Here is a 22,121-nt window from a genome sequence, read left to right as displayed (position 1 = left end):
AACCACCAGGTTGTCTTACGCTGCCAAATGGAAAAGGTTTTCGGTCTGGGCCTTGGGAAAGGGAATCTGTCCCTCCCAGGCCCCTGTCGCCATGGTCCTGGACTACTTGTTGGAACTACATCAGGCAGGCCTGTCTGCGTCGTCAGTGTGGGTGCATTTAGCGTGCCTGACACCGTTCCATGAGGGATCTCGGGGCAGATCGCTGTTAGCAGACCCCCTAGCCAAAAGGTTCCTAAAATGTCTTGACAAATTATTCCCACATGTGAGAGCCCCTATACCCCAGTGGGACCTCAACTTGGTGCTGACGAAACTCATGGATCCTCCCTTTGAGCCCCTGGTGTTCTGCCCGCTTAGGTTCCTGTCTCTCGAGGCATTTATAGTGGCCATCACGTCAGTAGACAGGGTGTCAGAACTGCGTGCCCTGATGGTGGAACCTCCGTACTTGGTATTTTTGGCAGACAGGATTAGATGTGGCCCCACCCAGCATTTCTCTCCAAGGTGGTGTCGGCCTTCCACATGTCACAGGACATACACTTTCTCAAACAGCACCGCTCCCCCCTAAGGAGCAGGCATTGCATTCCCTTGACACAAAAAGGGCTTTAGCATTTTATATAGATAGAACGAAACCCTTTCATAGGTCATTGTAGTTGTTTATTGCCTATGCTGAATGAGTGAAAAAGCTGCCAGTGTCAGCCCAAAGGCTGTCGGTATGGATCTCCTCGTGTATTTGGGAGTGCTATGCTCTGGCACACAGGGAGCCGCCCAGAGTATCAGCACATTCCATTATGGCACATGCTTTGTCTGTGTCCTTTGGGGCCCAAGTCCCGATACTTGAGATCTGTAGAGCGGCCACATGGTCCTCAGTCCATACGTTCACAGAGCATTATGCGTCACCCAACAGGCGAGGGAAGATGCTGTGCTGGGTTCCGCTGTATTAGGTTCCATTCTGTAAATAAATAAAAAAATGGGAGGGAGATTAATGTGTTACATATCTGCTGTACGTACCTCTCCTGAGTTCCTGTGCTATGTTCTGTTGGTTGCGTTCTCGATTAAAATTCTGATTCTTGGTTACGTACCCGTGTAGATGTTCTGTTTTCGCTAAGAGGTGGCTCAGACCCCCCTCGGGTGGGATAGCTTGGAAGTCACCTCGTTTGAATGGACGTGAGCAACCACTCGAAGAAAAAAACAAGGTTACTTACCTGTAACTGTTGTTCTTCGAGATGTGTTGCTCATGTCCATTCGATTCTCCCCCACCTTCCCTGCGTCGGAGTTTTTCTGGCGAGAAGGAACTGAGGAGGGGGAGGGCTGGCAGGGGTACTTATGCTCCACTATAGCGGCGCCATTCCAGGGGGTGACTTGCCGGCCCAATGGGTACTGCTGGGGAAAAAATACTCTGGGAACCGTGCACGCGGCGCATACACACCTCATTTGAATGGACATGAGCAACATCTCTCGAAGAACAACAGTTACAGGTAATCTTGTTTTGCAAGGCTAGGGAGAATAAATGGAAGCTAGGGTTGTGCTCACAGGAAGATTCAGCAGGAGAGAGTGATTCAGATGAATTGCAAGAGGATGCAAAGGTAACTAGAACCTCTGATACACCTGTTAAGAGCTTAGAACCCAAAATAATATTTCAAAACTTGATCAAAATCCCTGTTTCCCCACCTGTGGAAACTAAATTAATGTATGGTAGCAGAGTGTATAAATAGCATTGTTTATTCGAGGCCTTCTGCAAGACTAGAAGACCCTCCTCCTACAAGCTTTTATAATACTTATTATCTTGGGGTTTAAAAATAAGAAATGAATGTACATTTACATTAAAACTACTATGTTCTGATGGATTCTTACTCCTCAGAGAGAATGAGAAAAGGCCAAGAGCTTTGATCCCATGACTCCTTAGCTAAAGGGTAAAATTTTGAAAGCACTGAAGAAACAGGAGCAATGGGATTTACAGTGCAAACTTTTTGTTTACTTTTAAATATTCCAGCACTTCTCTCCAAATGCAAAAGAATGAAAATAGGATCTTTGCAAATTTTCCATGGAAGTATGAACTCTTTCTATAATGTTTAATGGCTATAAATAAGAGCCATAAAGAATATATTAAAATCAAATGAAAGAGAAAGGTCTGAAATATACAGTGCTATATGAGACTGTTAATTAAATAGGATAGAATAATATATTCATTTCATAAGCTTGAATAGGCAGTGGCTTTAAAACTTCAAAGAGAAATAAGATTCTGGCTATGTCTAAGCCTGAATTTCAGGAACTGAGTATTTTATTCTTTTGGCTGGTCAAGCTAAATAATTTCTGTTAGTTTTGATTTAGGGATCCTTATTTTACTGCAAGCATACAATTTTCTAGCACAGATGTAACTTGCATTTTCGGACTTCCTTCCGTTTTAAAGCATAATGCAGCTAATAGCATATATATGCAAATGTAGCCCATGTGTACCTGTGTGGCTAGAGTTTACTAGTCTGTGGACCTGAACATAGCTCAGCCTGCCCTGTAAATGAAGCCTTAAAATTGGCTGCATCTATTTACCACATGCATATTAGTGTCATGAGAGGCAATACATTTATAGTTAAAGCAGTCAGTAAAACTATAATTGCTATCCTATGTTTGTGCAGTGCTGTGAGACTGCTACTTGGGTTTGTGTTTTACTGTCTGTTGGGCTGTTATTGTATGAAATGAAGTGCTAAGAGAGTAGTGTTAAGAGTGAAAGGTAAGGTCATAAAATCGATGATGAACTGGTATCTTGAAGAAAAGAAGTTCCAGAGCTGTGGGCCAGGTACTGAAAAAGGCATGTTTCCTGCATTTGCAAATCTGTTTCAGTAGCACCAGCTCCAGCGTGCTACTGGTGGCAGGGTCAGGTCAAGGAAGGAGAGGCAACCTTTGATAGGTACACACAAAAAACTTTAAAAATCAGGGCTTAAGTATTAAGCAGGGGGGTGCCACGTTCAGCCTGCAAAGGGGATCTGCTGTCATTGATCAATGTCAAAATCTGGATATTGGGGTTTATTAATTGTTTTTAATATCTCGTTTATTTTAACCTTTAAAGTAGGAATGTTAAGTAGCGATTAATTTGCTAGTCAGCTAGTCAATAAGCACTTCCGTGTTCCTCCTTTGAAATGTACAAGAGCCCCAGCGGGGGCACTTGTGCATTTCAGAGTCGTAACGCCACGCGGAGCTCAGGGGCAGCGGGAAGTCCCACTGATTGTAGGCTCCACACGGGCGCTTCTGCTTTGAAATGCACAAGAGCCCCTGCTAGGAATTATTATATTTTAATAATCATGTACATTTCAAAGCTGTCACGCTGCATGTGGGGATTCCCCAGCTGATCCTGGGCTCCACACAGTGTTGCCGCTTTGAAATGCTGTGAGGAGCCCGTCCCTGAGTTCCCTGCGGCATTCAAAGCAGCAGCGCCGCATGGAGCAGCTGATCCCGGGCTCCATGCAGCATTGTTGCTTTTAAGTATCTCCATCTTCTCCCCCCACCTTGCTGCCTCTATCTAATGTGCTATTCTGGCACCGTGAGAGTTGAATTACTCATTTCAGAGTGGTCCGTTATTTATAATACATACGTCAACTACAGGTTACAGATGGTCTCCATTTTGCTTGTGAAAAGCACTGGTGTTTTTCTGTGATTTCTTGGTAGAGTTCTTTTTTAGCCCCTCTCTCTTTGGGTCATGGAACATGGTCTTAATTGTGTTTGGAGATGAGCTGTTTACTGTCCAGCCCTGATCTAAAGCAACAGGGCTCTGATCCTGATTGGGGTCTTTGGGAATTGCAGCATTGTAATTTTCTCCCTCTTTGTTGTGGTTTACTTTATAAATATATTGACCAGGAACATTTGTTTCCTGTCCAGTGGAAATCAAGGTGAAACCAGAAGACTGCTAATCTAGTAGGTCACTAGCAACCTCACATAGAGATTGTTGCTATGCTCTGTGAAAATATAAATATTTATGGGTTGAAAGTTGAACTCTACTGATTTGGGTTTATGGTTTTGGTAGTTTACAGTAATTTCCTAGTAATGTAAGATTAGTTCCAAAATTAATTGAAAAGTGGAATTTTGTTCTAAAATATAGAGCAGATTCCTTATTTCACATAAAAGTAGTAGGCAAATATAGCCCTTTTCCTGCTTGTAACATTCACAAACTGATCCTTAATATTTCTAATATATTCATTATTTGTAAATATTTCCTGAATAATTTGCAAACGGATTACTCTGTCTACTCGGAAATCAGGTTCAGTCAGTGAGTGAGTGATCACACAACACCCTGGATATTTCTGCTTCCTAATGGAATGACTGAAATGTTTAACAGGAAAATATCCCTATTCTGGTATGGAGTTAGGATGAATAATTGCTCATGCTGAAATCTGTAGATTTGCAAACATACTTGCAAATGATAAATAATGTGGCGAGAGAGAGAGAGCTGAATTTACTGGTTTTAATCAGAAGTACTTGTTATTCAGCCAACTCTTGTCTGAACATTTCGAGAGGATTATTTTAAGAAATACACTTTTCAGCATAATGCAGTAATGTTTGCTAGCAATAAAATACAGAACTATACTAGATTGATAAATGAAATGACCCATTTAGCTCAAGATTCAAACGAGGGTAGTTAAGTTGGGACACCCAGAATCTTACCTGGATGATCAGATGGGCACTTCGATAACCAGTGACTATTCTATGCACTTGAGTGCATAATTTAGCACCTTAAAGTAAGTGTCCAGCTTTGAAAATTTGACTTCCAATACAGAATATAAGTAAGGGTACCCATTAAGGCCAAAATTCTGGTCCTGTTGGAAGTCTGTGAAGACAATGGAGACTTAGCTCTAAGAACCAAAATAGCTAAGAAAAAGAGAGGCTTCTTGTACAAGTTGAACAGTTCTAGTCTGGAACTCTCTGGTCCATCAGCATCTGTGGTTGGGCATGATTTTAGTTAACCTGGATGTCCACTTATCATGGGTGGGGCCAAGTTTCCCACGGTCCCCTAAAGTTTGTTGACAGCCACCAGTCCTGCCTCTTCGTGTTTTGTGTTGTTGCTTAGCTCTAATTTACTCCTAAATGTCGTGTAAGAAGCAGGGACTAGGGGTGTTAATAATCATGTATTTGTGTAAACGTTTATCTGCTGACATTTTTAGCGGTTACACATTTAAATGCAGGAGAGCGGGCGGGAGTGGGTGTTTTTAGGGACCCAGCTTTTAAGCTGGCTCCCTGCAAGCATCTGATCACTCTGTTTCCTCTCTATCAGAGACAGGGGGGGAAGGAATGTGGGGAGCAGGTTGCTCCGTGGTTGCTGGTATGCACAGAGAGCCAGCTTGAAAGCCAGCTTCCTGTGTGTACTTGCTTCTGCCTGCCCCCTACCGCGCTGCTGCCTCTGTGGAAGGCAGAAGGGGAAGGGGGGACAGGTGGCTCTGCAGGAGCCTGCATGCACAGGGAGCCATCTTAAAAGCCAGCTCCCCATGGGCACTGGCGCCTGCCTGCCTCCACACCTGCTGCTAGTGATACAGAGGCAGCAAAGGGGGAGTGTGTGTGAAACCATTAGGATTAACGAATACATCTGCTCTTATCAGTTAATTGTGCAAACAATTAGATACTAACATCCCTAGGAAGGATGTGAGGTTTTAACCTGTTAACCAGTAAGCCTCACCCTTAGCAGGCGAGGCTTACCAATTAAGATTTACCAGTGTGCGCTGGAGCAGCCCCTCCCCTGTGTGGACCCCCCATTTAATCTGTTAACTGGTTACACAATATGCTTAACCAGTTAGCCAAGCAAATGTGATTTTACATCCCTAGTAAGCGGTGGAAGGAGATTGGTAATGCTGCTAGACAATATTGACCTCCAGCAGATTCTCTGGTCCAGCATCAGTCAGCTCCCGAGGATGCTCATGCCGGGTTAGAGAGGTTCAGTCTATGCAATGAATAATAATTACACAGAGAGACAGTGTGACCTAGTAGATAGAACACTGGACTAAAACTCATTAGTACTCTAGACAAAAGGAGGCAAATGAAACTGTTTCACCACTACATATGTAAAATTTACCTTAAAAGTAGAATTTTTCCAATATATTATTTTCTGTTTCTGTACAGATTAAAGCAAAAAATTACGACAAAGTAGAAAAGGTGAGTCCTTTAATAAATTCTATTCTTGTGTAATGTTTAAGATTTTGTTTTTAAAACAAGAGTTCAAAGGACCTTAAATATAAAATATTATACTTATAAGGAGATCAGATGTTGTCAACTCATTAGGCTGGATTAGTAGATTGGAAAGAACTGCAGCTTGCATTGAATATTTGTCATTCTTTTTACATAGTTTATCCAAGGATACCTTAGAAGTATGATCACTAAAGTGGGTTTTCAACCCACTATAATTAGTTTGGGTCACCAGAACTGTCCTGCATTTTATATCGCTTCAGTTCTCAATACCTAACATGAAGATATTCTTACCAAAGAAATAATATAAAAACCTAATTTGTGATCTTAGATTCCTGATCATATTTTCTCCATATATTAATAGTTGTTTCAGAGATGCCTTATGAAGGTGCTACACATTGATTTATGGAAGTGTTACCTTTCATATGTACGTGAAACCAAGGGAAAGTTACCCAGTTACAAGTAAGTAAAATGGTTTGTTCTAAATTCTGACTTAGTTTTTATGATGATTCTCTTTTCCTTTACAAAGCATTGAACATGGATTCTGTCCTGGAAAACCTGCCTCTGAACCTGGAGAGTTGATCATAATGGGTCTATAAGATATCTCTTGTGTTCTGTTCCAAGAACATTTTGTCTGATACACCCCTTGATTCTTTCTGGTAGGCAATTGCCATGCTTGTGCTGCATATAAAATAACAGATAAGGTTGCTTCTTTGGGGCAGCTAGAGACATTAGTGATGGAAAAGACCTACTAGATTGTCCTGTCCATCTCCCTGTTAATGAGGGATTGTTCTTTATCTTACATCATCTATTGCCTTGTCTAACCTAATGTAACTTCTTGATCAGTGAGGATGTGACAGACCTCCAACCCCCACCCCCATGCTTTTAGAAAATGGTCTTGTGGAAACAGATATGCCTAACTTAGAGGTGCTTTGGATAAATTATCTCCTGTAATCTATCAATCTTCATGTCATAATCCACTGGATCTGTGTATCTTATTTTGGTGCGTGTATCATTCTTGTGTGTAACGTTAGATATATGGAGCATGGAATGGTTTGTGGTTTTAAATGTGCAAAGGAAAGCCATCAAGGGTGTTTCCAATGCTGGGACACCTCAATGTGTGGGCAATCATATGTAAACACCCTCTTTTGTCCTTTAAGTCTTAGCAGTGGTTGTCATGTGACGTCCCTAACTGGTAGGGATTGGCCAGGTAACTTTCCCATGTAAAAGGGAATCCATAAAACCATGGGGAGCTTACCAGGGTCTTTGTCTTTGGCTGGCGTGACACACCCAAAGGAAGGAACCAGTGTCTGTACCGCTCTTTGGGGGGGGGGGGGGCAGCGATCTCAGCTCTCTGTCTTGGCTGTGGGAGACCAGGGTAGCAAGAAGCCCTAGAGAGCAGAAAGGCGAGTGGCAGTGGCTTTGTCAGTACCCTGGGAAGCACCCCCAGGGGGTCTTCTGTGACCTCACCCCATCACAAAGAGCAAATAGGAGCCTTTTGTACACTAGGATGTTCAAGTAATAAAGCTCAAGTGTTAGCTTTAATCAAGATACAATATTTGAGGTGGGAACAGCTGAAGAACTCTTGCTTAGACAAGGCCTGGGAAGACTACTCTAGCAATTAATACACGATGGTGTCAGGAAGAATTTTTGGATATTCATCTTAAACTTCCCATTGTTTCTGTTCATACTCCTGTGTACTGCACTAAATAATTCATCTCCATCTTTAGGTGTGGCCAACAAAGGTTAGGTCACATAGCTGTGGCACTTAGAGGTGTGAAAAATCCACACTCCCGAAACACTGTAATTAAGCTAACTTAACCCCTGATGTAGATGTGGCTAGGTTACTGCAGAATACTTCTGTTTACCCAGCTATTGCCACTTGGAGAGGTGTATTACTGATTCCAGTGGAAAAGCTCCTGATACAGGAAGTGTCTGCACTATGGCACTACAGTGTCATAGCTACAATGCTGTAGCTGTGCTGTTGCAATGTCTGTACAGGTTGAACTTCACTAGTCAGGCACTTCTCTGGTCCAGCAACATCTGTGATCTGGCATGATTTTGTTTAGCTGGGTGTCTACTTCTCATGGATGTGGCCAAGTTTCCCGGTGTCCCATAAAGTGTGTTCACAGCCACCAGTCCTGGCTCTCAGTGTTCTGTGCTGTTATTTAGCTCTACTTTACCCCTAAATGTCTTCTAAGAGCCCAATAAACAGTGGAAGTGTTGGCAATGCTGCTAGACAATACTGACATTTTGTGGGCTGGCACATTTTCTGGTTTGGCACCGGTCAGATCCTGAAGGTGCAGGACTAGAGAGGTTCAACCTGTAGTGTAGACACGGCCTTAGTATTTACATTGTGAGTAGCTGTAAGCTGTTGACTTATTCTCTCCATCTAGTTATCACTTAGCCAAGTTATTCTGTATGCATTACTAGTGCTGTTAAAAATCATGCATACTTTTAACAAAAAACAGAATTTTTAATGTAAAAAAAATTCAATAAAAATGAAAAATCACATTTTGTGTTTGCTTTTTCCCCTTCTTTTGTCATCTGTTTTCAGTGGTGAAATGTCTGGGGATGGGAATGAAAAGGGAAATGGGGAAGATGGAAAAGGGAAAGTGAAACAAAATTACAATTTTTGTTGGGATAAGAAGGGGTTCATGGCTGAAAAATTTTTAAAAAAATCCATGGAATGTTTTTGATTATTAAAAAGAAACTCTTTTAATAGAGGGGAAGAAGGAAGTCTCAAAAGCTGCTCCACTCAGGCTTTTTAATAGGAAATCCCTCCTTTTAGCCCTCCTCTACAGTTTGTCAGTCTCGTACAAGAAAGCCCACCAACAAGAGGGGACAGATGGATGCAGTTGCCCCAGGGCCCAGCGAATCCAAGGGGGGCCCAGGGCTCCAAACTGCCACCACTGGTACTGTGGCAGTGGCCAGAGTCCTGGGCCCTTTAAATTGCCACTGGCATGCCTCTCTACAGGCTCTGTGCAGCTCTGAGGGCTGTGAGGAAGGGATAGCGTGTCATGTTCCACGTGGTGTGGAGGAGTGGCTGCTGCAGCCTTGCCCCTTCTGCCTGAGGCCCTGCCCCTTTTTGGAGGCTGCTCCCCTTTTCCCGCCACCCTGCTCAGGAACCCGCGGAGGTAGTCAAGCTCCCTTGCTTTCAGATATTGCAACTAAGTAAATCAGTGGGCAAAGGATATTTATAGAACAACTGACCATATCCTTTCTTCCTGGTGCATGTGACATATGTGAGCTCCAGTTAAGAGGAGAGAGCCCCAGGCACACGAGAGCACTATGTACTGCCTTCCGCGCACTAGGCCAGCTACAGTTTTCCTTTTAACTTTCTTGCTTGTGGTACTTGTCTGAATACAGAATAATAATACCAGGAATGTAAGGAAACCAAACATCTGTTTTACTCCACTAGCCTCTTTTATGTAAATATATATTTAGAATTTGTTGCTAAAAGCACATTTTAAATAAATACTATTTTTTAAAATTACTAAAACCTAGTCTTAGCACTGAATGTTTTAAATATTATGCTTTTTTTCTCCCCCTCCAGAGAAAAAATGGCTCAGGCATATGACTTTGCTCTGGATAAAATTGGCATGGAAATCATGTCATACCAGGTATGTTTTGTTATCTAATTAATATTTATTTCTGATTACTAAATGTTTGTTGTTTTCATCTTTTATGTTGTTTTTTTCCCCCCACATAGATCTGGGTGGATTACATAAATTTTTTGAAAGGCGTGTAAGTACTTCTAAGTATTTCTAAGTGAATTCATGTAATCTTAATGTTTATACAAATTATAGAGTTGTAATCCTGACATGTTGATGTTTCACTTGACTGTTTAGAGAGGCAGTTGGATCTTATGCAGAAAACCAAAGGATAACAGCAGTTCGTAGGGTTTATCAGCGAGGTTGTGTGAATCCAATGATCAACATTGAACAACTTTGGAGGGATTATAACAAATATGAAGAGGTAATTTAAAAAAATAAAACTTGTTTTTGATTTCTGGTTTGTTTAGAAAATCCTGTCTTAAAAATTATTTAAGATTCTTCCCAGAATTGTCTCCACCCTATATATGTGTGCAGCAGATAATGGTAGTGCAATGCATATTTAAGATGGACAGCCATTGTGAAGGGTCACAAAAGCCATGAGCCCTTTGAATATCTAAATAAAGTGTTCAGGGTCTTATTTGCTAAACATTCAGTGGTATTGTTATATTTCCACTGAGTTCCCTTATGGCCTGAATTCAGTAGGAGTTTGGTGTTCAGCAGTTTGTAGGAGACAGTAACATTTGCAAGATCTTGTCCAATTTATGCCTTTAATTAATTGTCAGATGTGTAAGGCATTTAAAATAGCAAATATAGAGGGAGTTTCCTTCCATTTAAAGAATATGATTTATCGTTTTCAGACATTTAAAGTTAATGAATGTATTTAAGGGGCACCTGTTCTATGTTCCCACCTAAGGGAATAAATGTCTACAAAGCCTACTCACCTATTTGCACAGTGGTTCCCAACCTTTTTTATACCCCAGACTGGCAAACTCATATATTTGTATCTTCATTATGGTAATTACTTTACTTGCATATTTGTTATGGTCATTTTAGCCCATGGTATATCAGGCAAATCAAAGGAGGGGGTACATGATAGTTAACAAGAATTTGAAAAACTACTGCACACACACATTTAAAAAAACAAAAAATACAATAGTTGCTAATACTTGTTAAAGGGTATTCTCCACTCCAAACCTTTTGCCTCAATTTGGCACCAGAATTAGAGGCAGTGCTAACTAGAGATGTAAGCGACCAGTCGACTGTCCTATTAGTAAATGCTTTTCGGATAGTTGAATAGTGACTTGACTAGTTGCTTCCCCTAGCAATCCCTGTTCGCATCCGACAGCTGTTGGACTCAGCACAAGCTGGGACCGAGCAGTCCCAGCTCGCGCTGGTTGCTGTACTGCTGCATTTTAAATGTGGTAAGAGCCCAGTGGCTCTTATTACATTTAAAATGCAGCGCCACAGCACAGGTGGCTCTAGAGCTGGCATGAGCCAGAAACGCTCAGTCCCAGCTCAGGTCAGCTTCTGGAGCTACCCCTGCTGCGGCTCTGCAGAATGGCGCTTATCAGCTAATCCTATAGTTTATACAATTTGTATATACGGTTAGCCAGATATTCTCCTTTTAACATCCTTAATTACTAACAGGTCAGATAGTGCTGACACTTTCTGCACATGCATACTTTCCTATGCACTTAGTAATGCAAAATAACAACGTGAGTACCTGATGGCTGGGAGCAGCTGGAGGCCGGGGGAGGCTCCTGCTGAGTAGGGTGGAAGGACAACAGGGCTTCAGGAGCAGCTGCCCTTCATCTGGCACTCAGCCCCACCTGCTGGGCCATGTAGTATTCGCCAGACCTGGAGCTGGAGCCCCAGTAGGGACAGCCTCATCATGGTCCCGGCTCCAGCTGCAGCACACCTGTCAGGGCTGTTCCCCACTCTGAGTGCAGAAGATGGGGCCCGCAAAGAGCTCAAAAGGGGAAAAAAAACCTTGCCTCTACAGGCACTGGTTACAAAAACTTCCCCCCAGAGTCCTATTACACAGATTTTGGGGAATCTCTGCCCTCATCAAATGATTTATCATCCCTAAAAAAATCAGGGGTGATCACTTGAACCCACGCCCGGGTGTGTACCCCAAGCTCTTTTGCCCTAAAGAGCTTGTAAAGAGAAATGAAGAAAATAAGCTGCAGTTTTTAGTAGCTGACCTCCCAATCAGAGGCATGCAGATACACACAGATAGACAGACCCTCCGGGACATAAGAATTAAATAATCGCCTTAAAACAAGTGATTTTTATTACAAAACAAAAGATATACTCGATAAAGCATACTTGGTTGCTAGATGTTACAGAGGAACTAAGGAAAATGAAGCACAAAGAAAAGTCTCTGGGCACAATGCTAGATAGTAAATGGCGAAGGGGAGGCATAGATTCACACAGAGCAGTTCAAACCAAACCACAAAATAAAGAAAAATTACCCTGAATGCGACTAGATGCACTTTTCCTTTTACTTACTTCCAATCTTTTCTTTGTTCAGTCCCCTCCGATGTCCCAAATTTCTTGGGAGGCATGGTAGTTCTGCCTGGATTTAAATCGTTCTGTGTGTCTTAGCTCCTGGCTTTTCTCTCCCACACAAAGAAAGCCGGTAGAGAACCTATATCCAAATCAGATTTCAATCCTCTATCTTGATTGGTTCTCCCTGCCCCCTGACCAACACCTTTGCTAGCTACCTGAGTTTAACCCTTTAGTCACTGGGTGCTGGTTGGCACTCCTACTGTCCGTTACAGTACCCAGCTACCAGTCACCCCACTCACCATGTTGACGCCTGAAGTGCGCAGGAAGGATTTCCCTGGGAACCCCAGAGGGTGGAACTAAATAAAAGCTGGGGGCATGGCCTGGAAACGTGCCACAGCCCATCAGACAGGAGTTCATGGCCCACTGCTGGTCTGCAGACTGGCGGTTGAGAACAGCTGTTCTTGAGTACCGAGATTGCCAATCTGTATGCATGAGGCAGAGCAGATTCTGTGGAGCTCTTGCTCTTAACCCCCTCACAGGTGAGCAGGGAGAGGTAGAAGTGACCAGGGTCTTGGCTCTGACCCCTGCAATGTTCTGGCCAAGGGAGCTGAGCCTACTTGGAGGGAATTTAAAGCTTCGCTTGGTAAAGGACAAGGGGGAATGAGGAAAGGAATTGTGACTGACTGTGGACTGGTCATTATTTACTGGCAAAATTTCAGTTTTATGTCCCATAATTTGTACGTAACGTTTTTAGTTTTAATTTTTAGAAGTCTCAGTCTGGATTCTTCCTGTACGGTCCAACATCACTTAAGGCATGTGTGTTTTAGAAGTAAAAAATAAAATATTTTGTGATGTAAATGACTAATACTTGCCAAATACAGCTTGCTTACATTACCTTATTTGTTACCTAACTTTGTAATTCCACTTACCATACATTTACTTGGAGTTATTTGTTTTCAGATGTCCATACCTTTCTACAAGACTTTTATTGAACCTTCTTAAATGGTTTTACGTCTTTTTCCAGTGCCCATTCTCTTTCTTTGAGATAAAATTCAGTTGTTTGCATGTTTTTGTAAAACTGTATCTTTTCAATTGCTCTTTATTTTTCTCCCCAGGGAATCAATATTCACTTAGCTAAAAAAATGATTGAAGATCGGAGTAGAGATTATATGAACGCTAGACGTGTGGCCAAGGTACAGATTCCTGCTCATTTCGTGTTTACATTGTTTAATTCCTTAAAAGCCTGAAAGTATTAAGCCTTGTTAATGTTCTCAAGTTCAGCATCTTGTTTGGTAGGCTGACATAACTGATGCTTTCATAGGATAAAAATGCCAAAGTATAGCCATAAGCAGTCACTTCCACGATGTCTGTTTCTCTCTATAACCTAAAACATTATCTACTTCTTCAGGAATATGAGACTGTTATGAAAGGTCTGGATCGCAATGCTCCCTCCGTACCACCCCAGAATACTCCCCAAGAAGCTCAACAGGTAGACATGTGGAAGAAATATATCCAGTGGGAAAAGAGTAATCCACTGCGCACAGAAGACCAAACTCTCATAACAAAAAGAGGTAAGATCAGATATTTGTCTTAGAAACTTTGCGGTATGTTCAGAATTATTGTTGAGAATTGAGAGTGACCTTTAACTGAAGAAATAAAATGTTCTTAACATTAACAGTGATCATACTGTGTCCCGAGTTGGTCAAATCATGGTTTTTTCCCTTCATTAATCTCCATTCTCGAACTATGTGACCTTTCAAGAATGGTATTTCTTGTGCCTTTAAAAGTCTATTTGGGCTGCAGGTATTAGGAAGACTTTCTCCCTTCCTTAGTAGTAGCAGTGATTTACCTGTGGAGGTAGGGGGTGATGAATCGCAGCTCCTGTTTTGCACCTTGTGGAGGAAGGCTAATTGCGGTCCCTGCTACCTATGAAGTTTTTAGACCATCTGTACCTCTTCCACTGTGAAGGAGGCTGGTTGGGGCTGCTTAGTCCTTGTGGGCTCTCAGAGGCACCTGTGATTGCAGGTTGTGCCCTTCCTGTTTAAATGCCTTTGAAATCTTGCAAATATGTGATTACCTGTGTAGATGTGATTGTTTACCAATCCTGGAGTTGATCCTTTCAGTGCTAATTTAGATGATGGAGCCAGGTGTGCTGGGGAGGAGTATAATTTTTCTCAATGAAAATTGGAGAAATAGCAATCAACAGAAGGCTAATTATCTGGTGGGGAGACTGATATCAGAAGCAGGAGATGGTTTAATATTTCCATGGGTACCTTGTAGGCAATGATAGTAGTAGTAGTACTAATTTGTGCATTGCCTACAAAGATCTCAGAGGGCTTCTCCAGGAGGGGGAAAGATGATCTCCATTTAGAGGCTAGGGAAACTGAAACAAAGGAGTGTTAAGTATTATAGTATTATAATAAAGATTAAACATTTACAGTTCTTTTCCTGTGTAAGAAAGACAGAGAACTTGTTTCTAATTGTCTAGGAAATTCCCATCATATAGCACAGGGGTCAGCAACCTGTCAGAAGTGGTGCGCTGAGACTTAACTTACTCACTGGTATATACAGGTCCGAGTGCTGGTGACACTTTTTAAAGCCCATAATAATCCTACCTACAGCAGCTTCATTAACAAATCTGTGAAGACGCAGATCGTACTGTTTAGCGTGGCCCTTGGCCTGGCTTTGCCTTGCTGAGGTCTCCGCTCTTGGGCGCGGCGTTTGAAACTTCAAGCAGCACATGAGCTGCTGAGTGTTCAGTCAGAAACCCCAAATAAACTGTCCCCTGCTTCCAGCTCACCACACGGAGGCCAGCACCCAGGCACCCCCTTTACCTCCCCTGTGGAATCTGCTCCCCCCAGCCCAAATGGGGGCTGGGATAAATCCTGCTTCTCCAAGTAGCAGGCACCAGCCATCTGTCCGGTCCTAACTCCCAGCTAAAGCACAAATTATCCACCCCTCCCCCACCTCTCAGCACAGACAAACTACCTCCCTGCCTCCGCCTCAGCCCAGTGCCAGCACCCCCTCTTTCGCCATTCAGCCCAGGCAGCCACACACATGCTGCCCCGGGCCTCTGCCCCACTGCCACGGCTCCTTTACCAGAGGAGCAGCCACATGGCCGAAGCCCCTGTCTCAGACATCCAGGAGCAGCCTCGGCCCCGCTCTTGGCCCCAGTGCCTAAGGAGCAGCCTACGTGGCCCAAGCCCTGGCCCCTGGAGCTTGCCCGGCTGAGCCCCCACGCTCCCACCACCTCCAGCAGCAGCAGCAGCATCTCACCTGCTTTCACCAGCTCTCTGCTGCTTCCACTGGACCACGTCTGTAATGGAGCTGGGCGGGCGGAGAAGGGGGAGAGCCCCAATAGCTGGCTAGTGCACAGCCAAGTCTGCAGCCTCCCCGCCTGCCTCCCGGAGCTGGTGCTGTGGCTATGCTGGCCACAAGGCTCAAATGGCAGTGCAGGGGAAAAAGGCGGGTCTGAGCTCCCACCCCACTTGCCAGTGAAAATCGGCTTGGCATCCGTGTTGGGGGTTGCCAACCCTTGATGTAACATAGGAAAATCTGGGGCACCCCCCCGCACACACACACTTAAAGGAGAAGTCACCGCTTATATTCGATCTTGTAACCAATCCCTACATGCGGAATGAAAAGTGCCTTGAAAATGTAGAATACTAGACACAGATAATAGTAGACAAATTTGAGGGAAAGGAAAGTTACAATGTCGTAGATGTGGCAGTACAGATTAGGGATGTTAAGTAACAGTTAGTTGATAAGGAGGAGATGGCGCTTCCTACTGCCACTGCGGCTTTGCATTTTAAATGTAGTAAGAGCTGTGTGGGCTCTTACTACATTTAAAGTGCAGGGCCACAACAGGGTTAGCTCCAGGGGCAGCGCAAGCCAGGACTCATACCGGCTCTGGGACCACTTCAGCTCTGCCTCCCCTGCTCACCCCAACCCACAGAGACGGTGCTGGAAGAAACCGGTCCCCCTCTTGCTGCCTCTAATAGAGGCAGCGGGGAGGGGAGAGGAAAGCGATAAGCTTATGCTTATTGGGTAGTGGACTACTCGACTAGTCACTTACATCTCTAGTACAGATGAGCTGAATATGGAATCATTCCCAGTGTGTATGGGAACCAGCAGAAGTACTATTAATACTACAGAAGGGACATGAATTACAATTACTGGGTATAGTAATAGAAATGTAGCCATGTTAGTCTGGTGTAGCTGAAGCAAAATGCAGGACTATGTAGCACTTTAAAGACTAACAAGATGGTTTATTAGATGATGAGCTTTTGTGGGCCAGACCCCCTTCCTCAGATCAAATAGTGGAAGAAAATAGTCACAACCATATATACCAAAGGATACAATTAAAAAAAATGATCACATATGAAAAGGACAAATCACATTTCAGAACAGGAGGAGGATGCGGGGGGGGAGGGGAAGGAAGGTAAGTGTCTGTGAGTTAATGATATTAGCTTCCCCAATTATCACCTCTATCTTGGTAATGGGTAAGGTAGTTGGGGTCTTTGTTCAATCCCCCTGGAGAGTGTCGAATTTTAACATGAATGACAGTTCAGAGGATTCCCTTTCAAGTGCAGATGTAAAAGGTCTTTGTAGCAGAATGCAGGTGGTTAAGTCGTTGAGACAGTGTCCTTTCTGGTTGAAATGGCAAGAAATAGTTTTTTCTTTGTGGTCTTGTCTGATAGCTGTTTTGTGGGCACACAGGATTAATGCCCACAAAACAGATATCAGACAAGACCACAAAGAAAAAACTATTTCTTGCCATTTCAACCAGAAAGGACACTGTCTCAACGACTTAACCACCTGCATTCTGCTACAAAGACCTTTTACATCTGCACTTGAAAGGGAATCCTCTGAACTGTCATTCATGTTAAAATTCGACACTCTCCAGGGGGATTGAACAAAGACCCCAACTACCTTACCCATTACCAAGATAGCTTCCCCAATTATCACCTCTAATATTAACTCACAGACACTTACCTTCCTCCCCCCGCATCCCTCTTCTGTTCTGAAATGTGATTTGTCCTTTTCATATGTGTTCATTTTTTTTAATTGTATCCTTTGGTATATATGGTTGTGACTATTTTCTTCCACTATTTGATCTGAGGAAGGGGGTCTGGCCCACGAAAGCTCATCATCTAATAAACCATCTTGTTAGTCTTTAAAGTGCTACATAGTCCTGCATTTTGCTTCAATTACTGAGTATTGTAACTGATCTTTTTTTTTCTTAGGGTTGAATCAGTTTTTAAACTACGTTGGAGGTGTTTATCCATTACCTCTAGCTGCTGCTAGACCACAGTGTCTCATTTCAGTGCCTTGTTCCAGGAGTGTTGATATTCCAAATTCTGTCCTGGTTCTCTTCAGCTAGAAGTGGAACAAGAAAAGATCAGGTGGATGAAAAAAAATTAGAAGGGAAAACACAAATCCAGTGTGACCAAAATTTTCCATCTAGAGTAAAGTTGTGATGGGAATAGAACTAGTTGTGTCATTCCTCTGCTAATAGGAAGCCAGGAACAATCAGCAGCCACTAAGAAGTGGTTAAAATATTAAGCTACAGATGACTTTCTTATTACTCCGTCTCTTTACTTCTGTGTGCAAAATAGTATTTTACTTTTATATTTTCTTTCAGTGTAGCTCAATAAAAATTGTCCCTACACTTTGAGCATCCTGCCAGTCATTTAAAATCACACAACCAAATGTAAATTACAGTTAATCACTTCTCTTACCAAGCAGCGGCAGTACATACTAAAATGTCGCAACATGTCTGTTAGTACTTCCGCCTGCCTTAACTCTCTTCAGAGACCTGGCTGCAAATTCCGTACAGGAGCCCTGAAAAAATCTGCAACAATAGGCCATTTCAGACCAAGGTTGGTGGTCACAGGCCCATTTGCAGAACACTCTGCCAGTCGCCCCCTCTCTGTTACAATGAGGGGATGTTGTGTCAGCACCCCACTGGCTGCAACTGGGACAGTGTCCTGAAGAGAGATAGGCTGACCTCAAGCCATGTTGTGTATCTTCTGTGTTATCTGATACTTTAAGCTACAAATACAAGTAGCTAATATACAGTCATACACCTTGTTTTGCTGGGAATATTTATCATTTTGACTTTTTTTCCCCTAGTTATGTTTGCTTATGAGCAGTGCCTGTTGGTCCTGGGGCATCATCCAGATATCTGGTACGAGGCTGCACAGTATCTTGAACAATCCAGTAAGCTGCTAGCCGAGAAAGGGGTAAGGGAATGGATATGGCCAAAGGGGAAAACACATTTTTAGCACCTCAGACTATGTGTAGAAGTTTAGAATGCTGAATGGATTCCATAACATCCAGAATTACCATTTGGGTGATGCAGTGCAAGTGTAATGTTGCCATTAAATATTTTATGCAGTCTAAATGTTAGATTTGTATGGTTGATACATATAGTAACATGGTGAATGCTGACCCTTCAAACGCTTATGTACATGAGCATGTGAATACTCTCCCATTTGAATTCAATGGGACTACTTCCATAAGTAAAATGGTGCATAAGTGCCTGCTGGATCAGATCTTAACTTGGTCTTCAGTGTCATGAGTATTACATAATTTTATTAAATGTTTGTCTCATAGGACATGAACAATGCTAAACTGTTCAGTGATGAGGCTGCTAATATTTATGAAAGAGCGATCAGCACTTTACTAAAGAAGAACATGCTTCTGTACTTTGCATATGCTGACTACGAAGAGGTGAGCAAAAAGATTGCAGTGCTGTCTCAAACGCCAATGGGACAAGACATCTCTTCTCCAAAATCTCACCTGCTTGAAAAGTACTATATAAGCAGAGTTTTTCTATAATTGGAATATAAATTCTGCCAAATTTCTCAGCTTACATTGTTATTTTCTAGGCTAACATAATAAAATTGGAAAATATTTCTGTATTAATTCAAAAAATACGTTAGAAATATTCAAATTATTGATTTTTTTTTAAACAAGTAGGTAGTGGCAGAGGAAGACTTCCAGAAACATCAGCTTCTCTAGCATTATGGCGCATGTTAGCAATTTTTTAAACCAATTTATTTCCTTAGAGTCGAATGAAGTATGAGAAGGTGCACAGTATATACAATCGTCTCTTGACTATTGAAGATATCGATCCCACTTTGGTAAGCTGATTCAGTACGATTCAGTTTTTCCACATTTCTAATAATATTGATCTCAGTATACCCAAAGAATAGCTAGCATTCTCGTCCATTAATAGTTCAAGTGAATGACTAGTGAATCTAAGTATTAGGTTGAGAATAGGTAGACTAGTTTCAAATTCCAGCAAGGTCAGTGATTCAAATTCCAGCAAGGTCAGTGATTCTGCCCTTTAGTTTTCCAAGGTAGATAACTTGGGCAGCATGCACTTAATTCTCTGCATCCATAAAACCTACAGCAAGCCATGCTGGTTTGAAAGTGCATTAAGGTTTCCTGGCTTGCTTGGTAAGAAGAGGCACTTGCTTTGTTGACTTGACCAAAGTTTCACTTCCTCTTGCCTTAACTGTGTGCTTTGAACCCATTGATTGTCACTCTGTACCCCAGGAGGCGATGTAATGTGCAGGTGCTTTATGTTTAAAACTTATGAATCACTTTAGGATGAAGTATACTGCATAAGTACAAAAGCTACTACTATACTGCCACTTTAAGGGGGGGAAAAAGAAAGCCATGTTAATACTTTCACAATAGTGGCAGCACTGTACATAGAGAGAGAGAGGTCCTGTCCTGAGGAGCTTATATTATGAACAGTAAACCTGGCAGGATGGGAAGGGAACAGAAAAGTTTAAGTTCAGGGGTGAACCTTCTTCAGTCCTCTCAGTTACATACACACACTCCCTCCCTCCCTCACCCCCGGCTGCTTCTTTATCAGGGGGAAGGCAAGCATGGGGAGCTGGCTTTTAAGCTTGGCTCCCCGTGTGTTCCGGCTTCCGCAGAGCCGCCTCCCCCCACCTACCACAGAGGCAGCAGCCTAGGGGGTGGGGGTACAGGCGTGAGCCACAGTGTAGTGTGTAGTGTAGTGTGGGGGAGGGAAACAGGAGCTGGTGCTGGCTCCTGCCTTTGCTCCACCCCTGAAATAGAGCTGCAGTCTAGACATACCCTTATTATATTTTGTGACTGGAGCAAATTCTAGGTATGTCCAAAAGATGTCTTTTTCTTACCTTAGTACTTCTATGTTTTGTATACCATCTTATGTGCTGAAGAAATCATCATATATATTTTAGGTATATATACAGTATATGAAATTTGCAAGGCGGGCGGAAGGCATCAAATCTGGAAGAATGATATTTAAGAAAGCGAGAGAGGATGCCCGGACCCGCCATCATGTGTATGTTACGGCTGCTTTGATGGAGTATTACTGTAGTAAGGTAAACTAGGATATGTTCTTTGGGATTAATGACGTATTAACAGATGTGCTGTTTTTTTGAAGCTCATAACTCTGTTTTAACATTTGCAGGACAAATCAGTGGCCTTCAAAATTTTTGAGTTGGGGCTAAAGAAATATGGAGACATTCCAGAATATGTACTGGCGTACATTGACTATCTGTCTCACCTTAATGGTAAGCTTTGGGAACTGGGAAAGCTTACTAATGGAACATTAACCCTCTTTCTCTGTGAGTTTGGCCTCATTTCATCATTTTCGTTTTTTTACACTTAAATGTAATTCTTTGGGCAGTGAGTTCTAACATGCCTACCCTGTCATGGCTGGAGTCATTATCCCTGTGGGAATTGTGTTCCTGAACGTGGCTGGAATGTCGCTGCAACGCCTGAGAGAGGCAGAGCAGGGGGTCTCAACATGTGTCCTTGCCTGCAGACACCGCTCCTGTAGCTCCCGTTTATCAGTAATGGGGAACCGAAGCCAGTAAAGCTGTGGGCTCAGTGCCTGTAGATGAGGGGCAGTACATGGAGCCATTGCTGTACATGCCAGTTGCTTTCAGGAGTGGTGCAGGGCCAGGGCAGGAGTAACCCTGCCTTAACCCCACTGTCCCACCACCCGGCAGCCGTCCCAGTTAAACAGTGCCCAGCCAGAGCCTTCATCCTGAACCCCATCCCAGTCCTGAACATCCTCCTACCCCCAACTTCCTGCTGTAGATGTGAGTCCCCTTGCACCCAAACTCCTTCCCAGAGCTTGCACCGTGAACCGCCTCCTGGACCCCAGTACCCCACCCTGGGCTAAGCCCAGTGGCCCTCCCACACTCCAAACCCCTTGCCCCAAGACCAGAGCCTGCACTCCAGCCCCGTATCCCAGCCTGGTGAAAGTGAGTGAGGGTGGGGGGCAAAAGGGGATGGAGTGAGCAGGGTGAGGCCTCAGAGAAGGGGCAGGGCCTCAGAAGGGGAGGGAAAGAAGCTGGGCAAGACTGTTTGGGTTTGAGGTTGATCTCACATTGCACTTACATTGAAAAAGTGACCTTACGGTTACAAAGGTTGAAGACCAGTGCGTATCTTTCTTACCTAGACGTTTCAGTCGGTTTCATCTCCCGTTTGATGGGGTGTCCTTTTAAAGCTAGGTTAGGGGTTTGTTTTCCTGAGTTCAGACTTGGCCTCTGTTGCCCACAACCAGTTTGGGGAACTCTTTAGTTAGTCAGAGGTGGACTACCAAAGGGCTCCTGCACTGTACCTTGCTGGCAGATGATGGTTATCTTGAGCCATTATTCTGCTACCTGCTTGTTTTTCCAACAATGTAGCAGTAAACTAAGCCAGCATACTTATACCATAAAAACCCAGTAACCAAGTCACAATACAGTGTTTGAATGTTACACAGCAATTCCATTGTCACCACGGTGAGTACCTCTGAAATACTGAGATGTCCATGCAGGAGGCTTTTGCATTTCCTGATATCTCGACAGTAGGATTAACTTATGTATTGATGTGGCTGTG

The 22,121-nt window shown here is 43.2% G+C and overlaps 1 protein-coding gene and 1 long non-coding RNA gene across 2 annotated transcripts in view; one reads left to right on the top strand and one right to left on the bottom strand.

Moving 5' to 3' along the window:
• CSTF3 (cleavage stimulation factor subunit 3) overlaps positions 1-22,121 on the top strand; it is an 86,975-nt gene that overhangs the window by 56,918 nt on the left and 7,936 nt on the right. The window contains exons 4-15 of the mRNA XM_006110279.4: positions 6,094-6,126; positions 6,521-6,618; positions 9,713-9,779; positions 9,869-9,903; positions 10,008-10,134; positions 13,340-13,417; positions 13,633-13,795; positions 18,360-18,469; positions 18,843-18,959; positions 19,298-19,372; positions 20,468-20,611; positions 20,701-20,803. Of these exons, the coding sequence (XP_006110341.1) occupies positions 6,094-6,126; positions 6,521-6,618; positions 9,713-9,779; positions 9,869-9,903; positions 10,008-10,134; positions 13,340-13,417; positions 13,633-13,795; positions 18,360-18,469; positions 18,843-18,959; positions 19,298-19,372; positions 20,468-20,611; positions 20,701-20,803 (1,150 nt within the window). The remainder of the gene's footprint in view (positions 1-6,093; positions 6,127-6,520; positions 6,619-9,712; positions 9,780-9,868; positions 9,904-10,007; positions 10,135-13,339; positions 13,418-13,632; positions 13,796-18,359; positions 18,470-18,842; positions 18,960-19,297; positions 19,373-20,467; positions 20,612-20,700; positions 20,804-22,121) is intronic.
• Positions 815-22,013, bottom strand: LOC142829188 (uncharacterized). Its single transcript, XR_012903590.1, has 3 exons — positions 21,696-22,013; positions 17,516-17,603; positions 815-946 (listed from the first exon to the last, which is right to left on the bottom strand). It is a non-coding gene; the product is annotated as an uncharacterized LOC142829188 (long non-coding RNA).

Source organism: Pelodiscus sinensis, chromosome 4 (genome assembly GCF_049634645.1).
Source record: "Pelodiscus sinensis isolate JC-2024 chromosome 4, ASM4963464v1, whole genome shotgun sequence".
In the NCBI taxonomy this organism is placed as follows: Eukaryota; Metazoa; Chordata; order Testudines; family Trionychidae; genus Pelodiscus; species Pelodiscus sinensis.
This window is presented reverse-complemented; position numbering and strand designations above follow the sequence as displayed.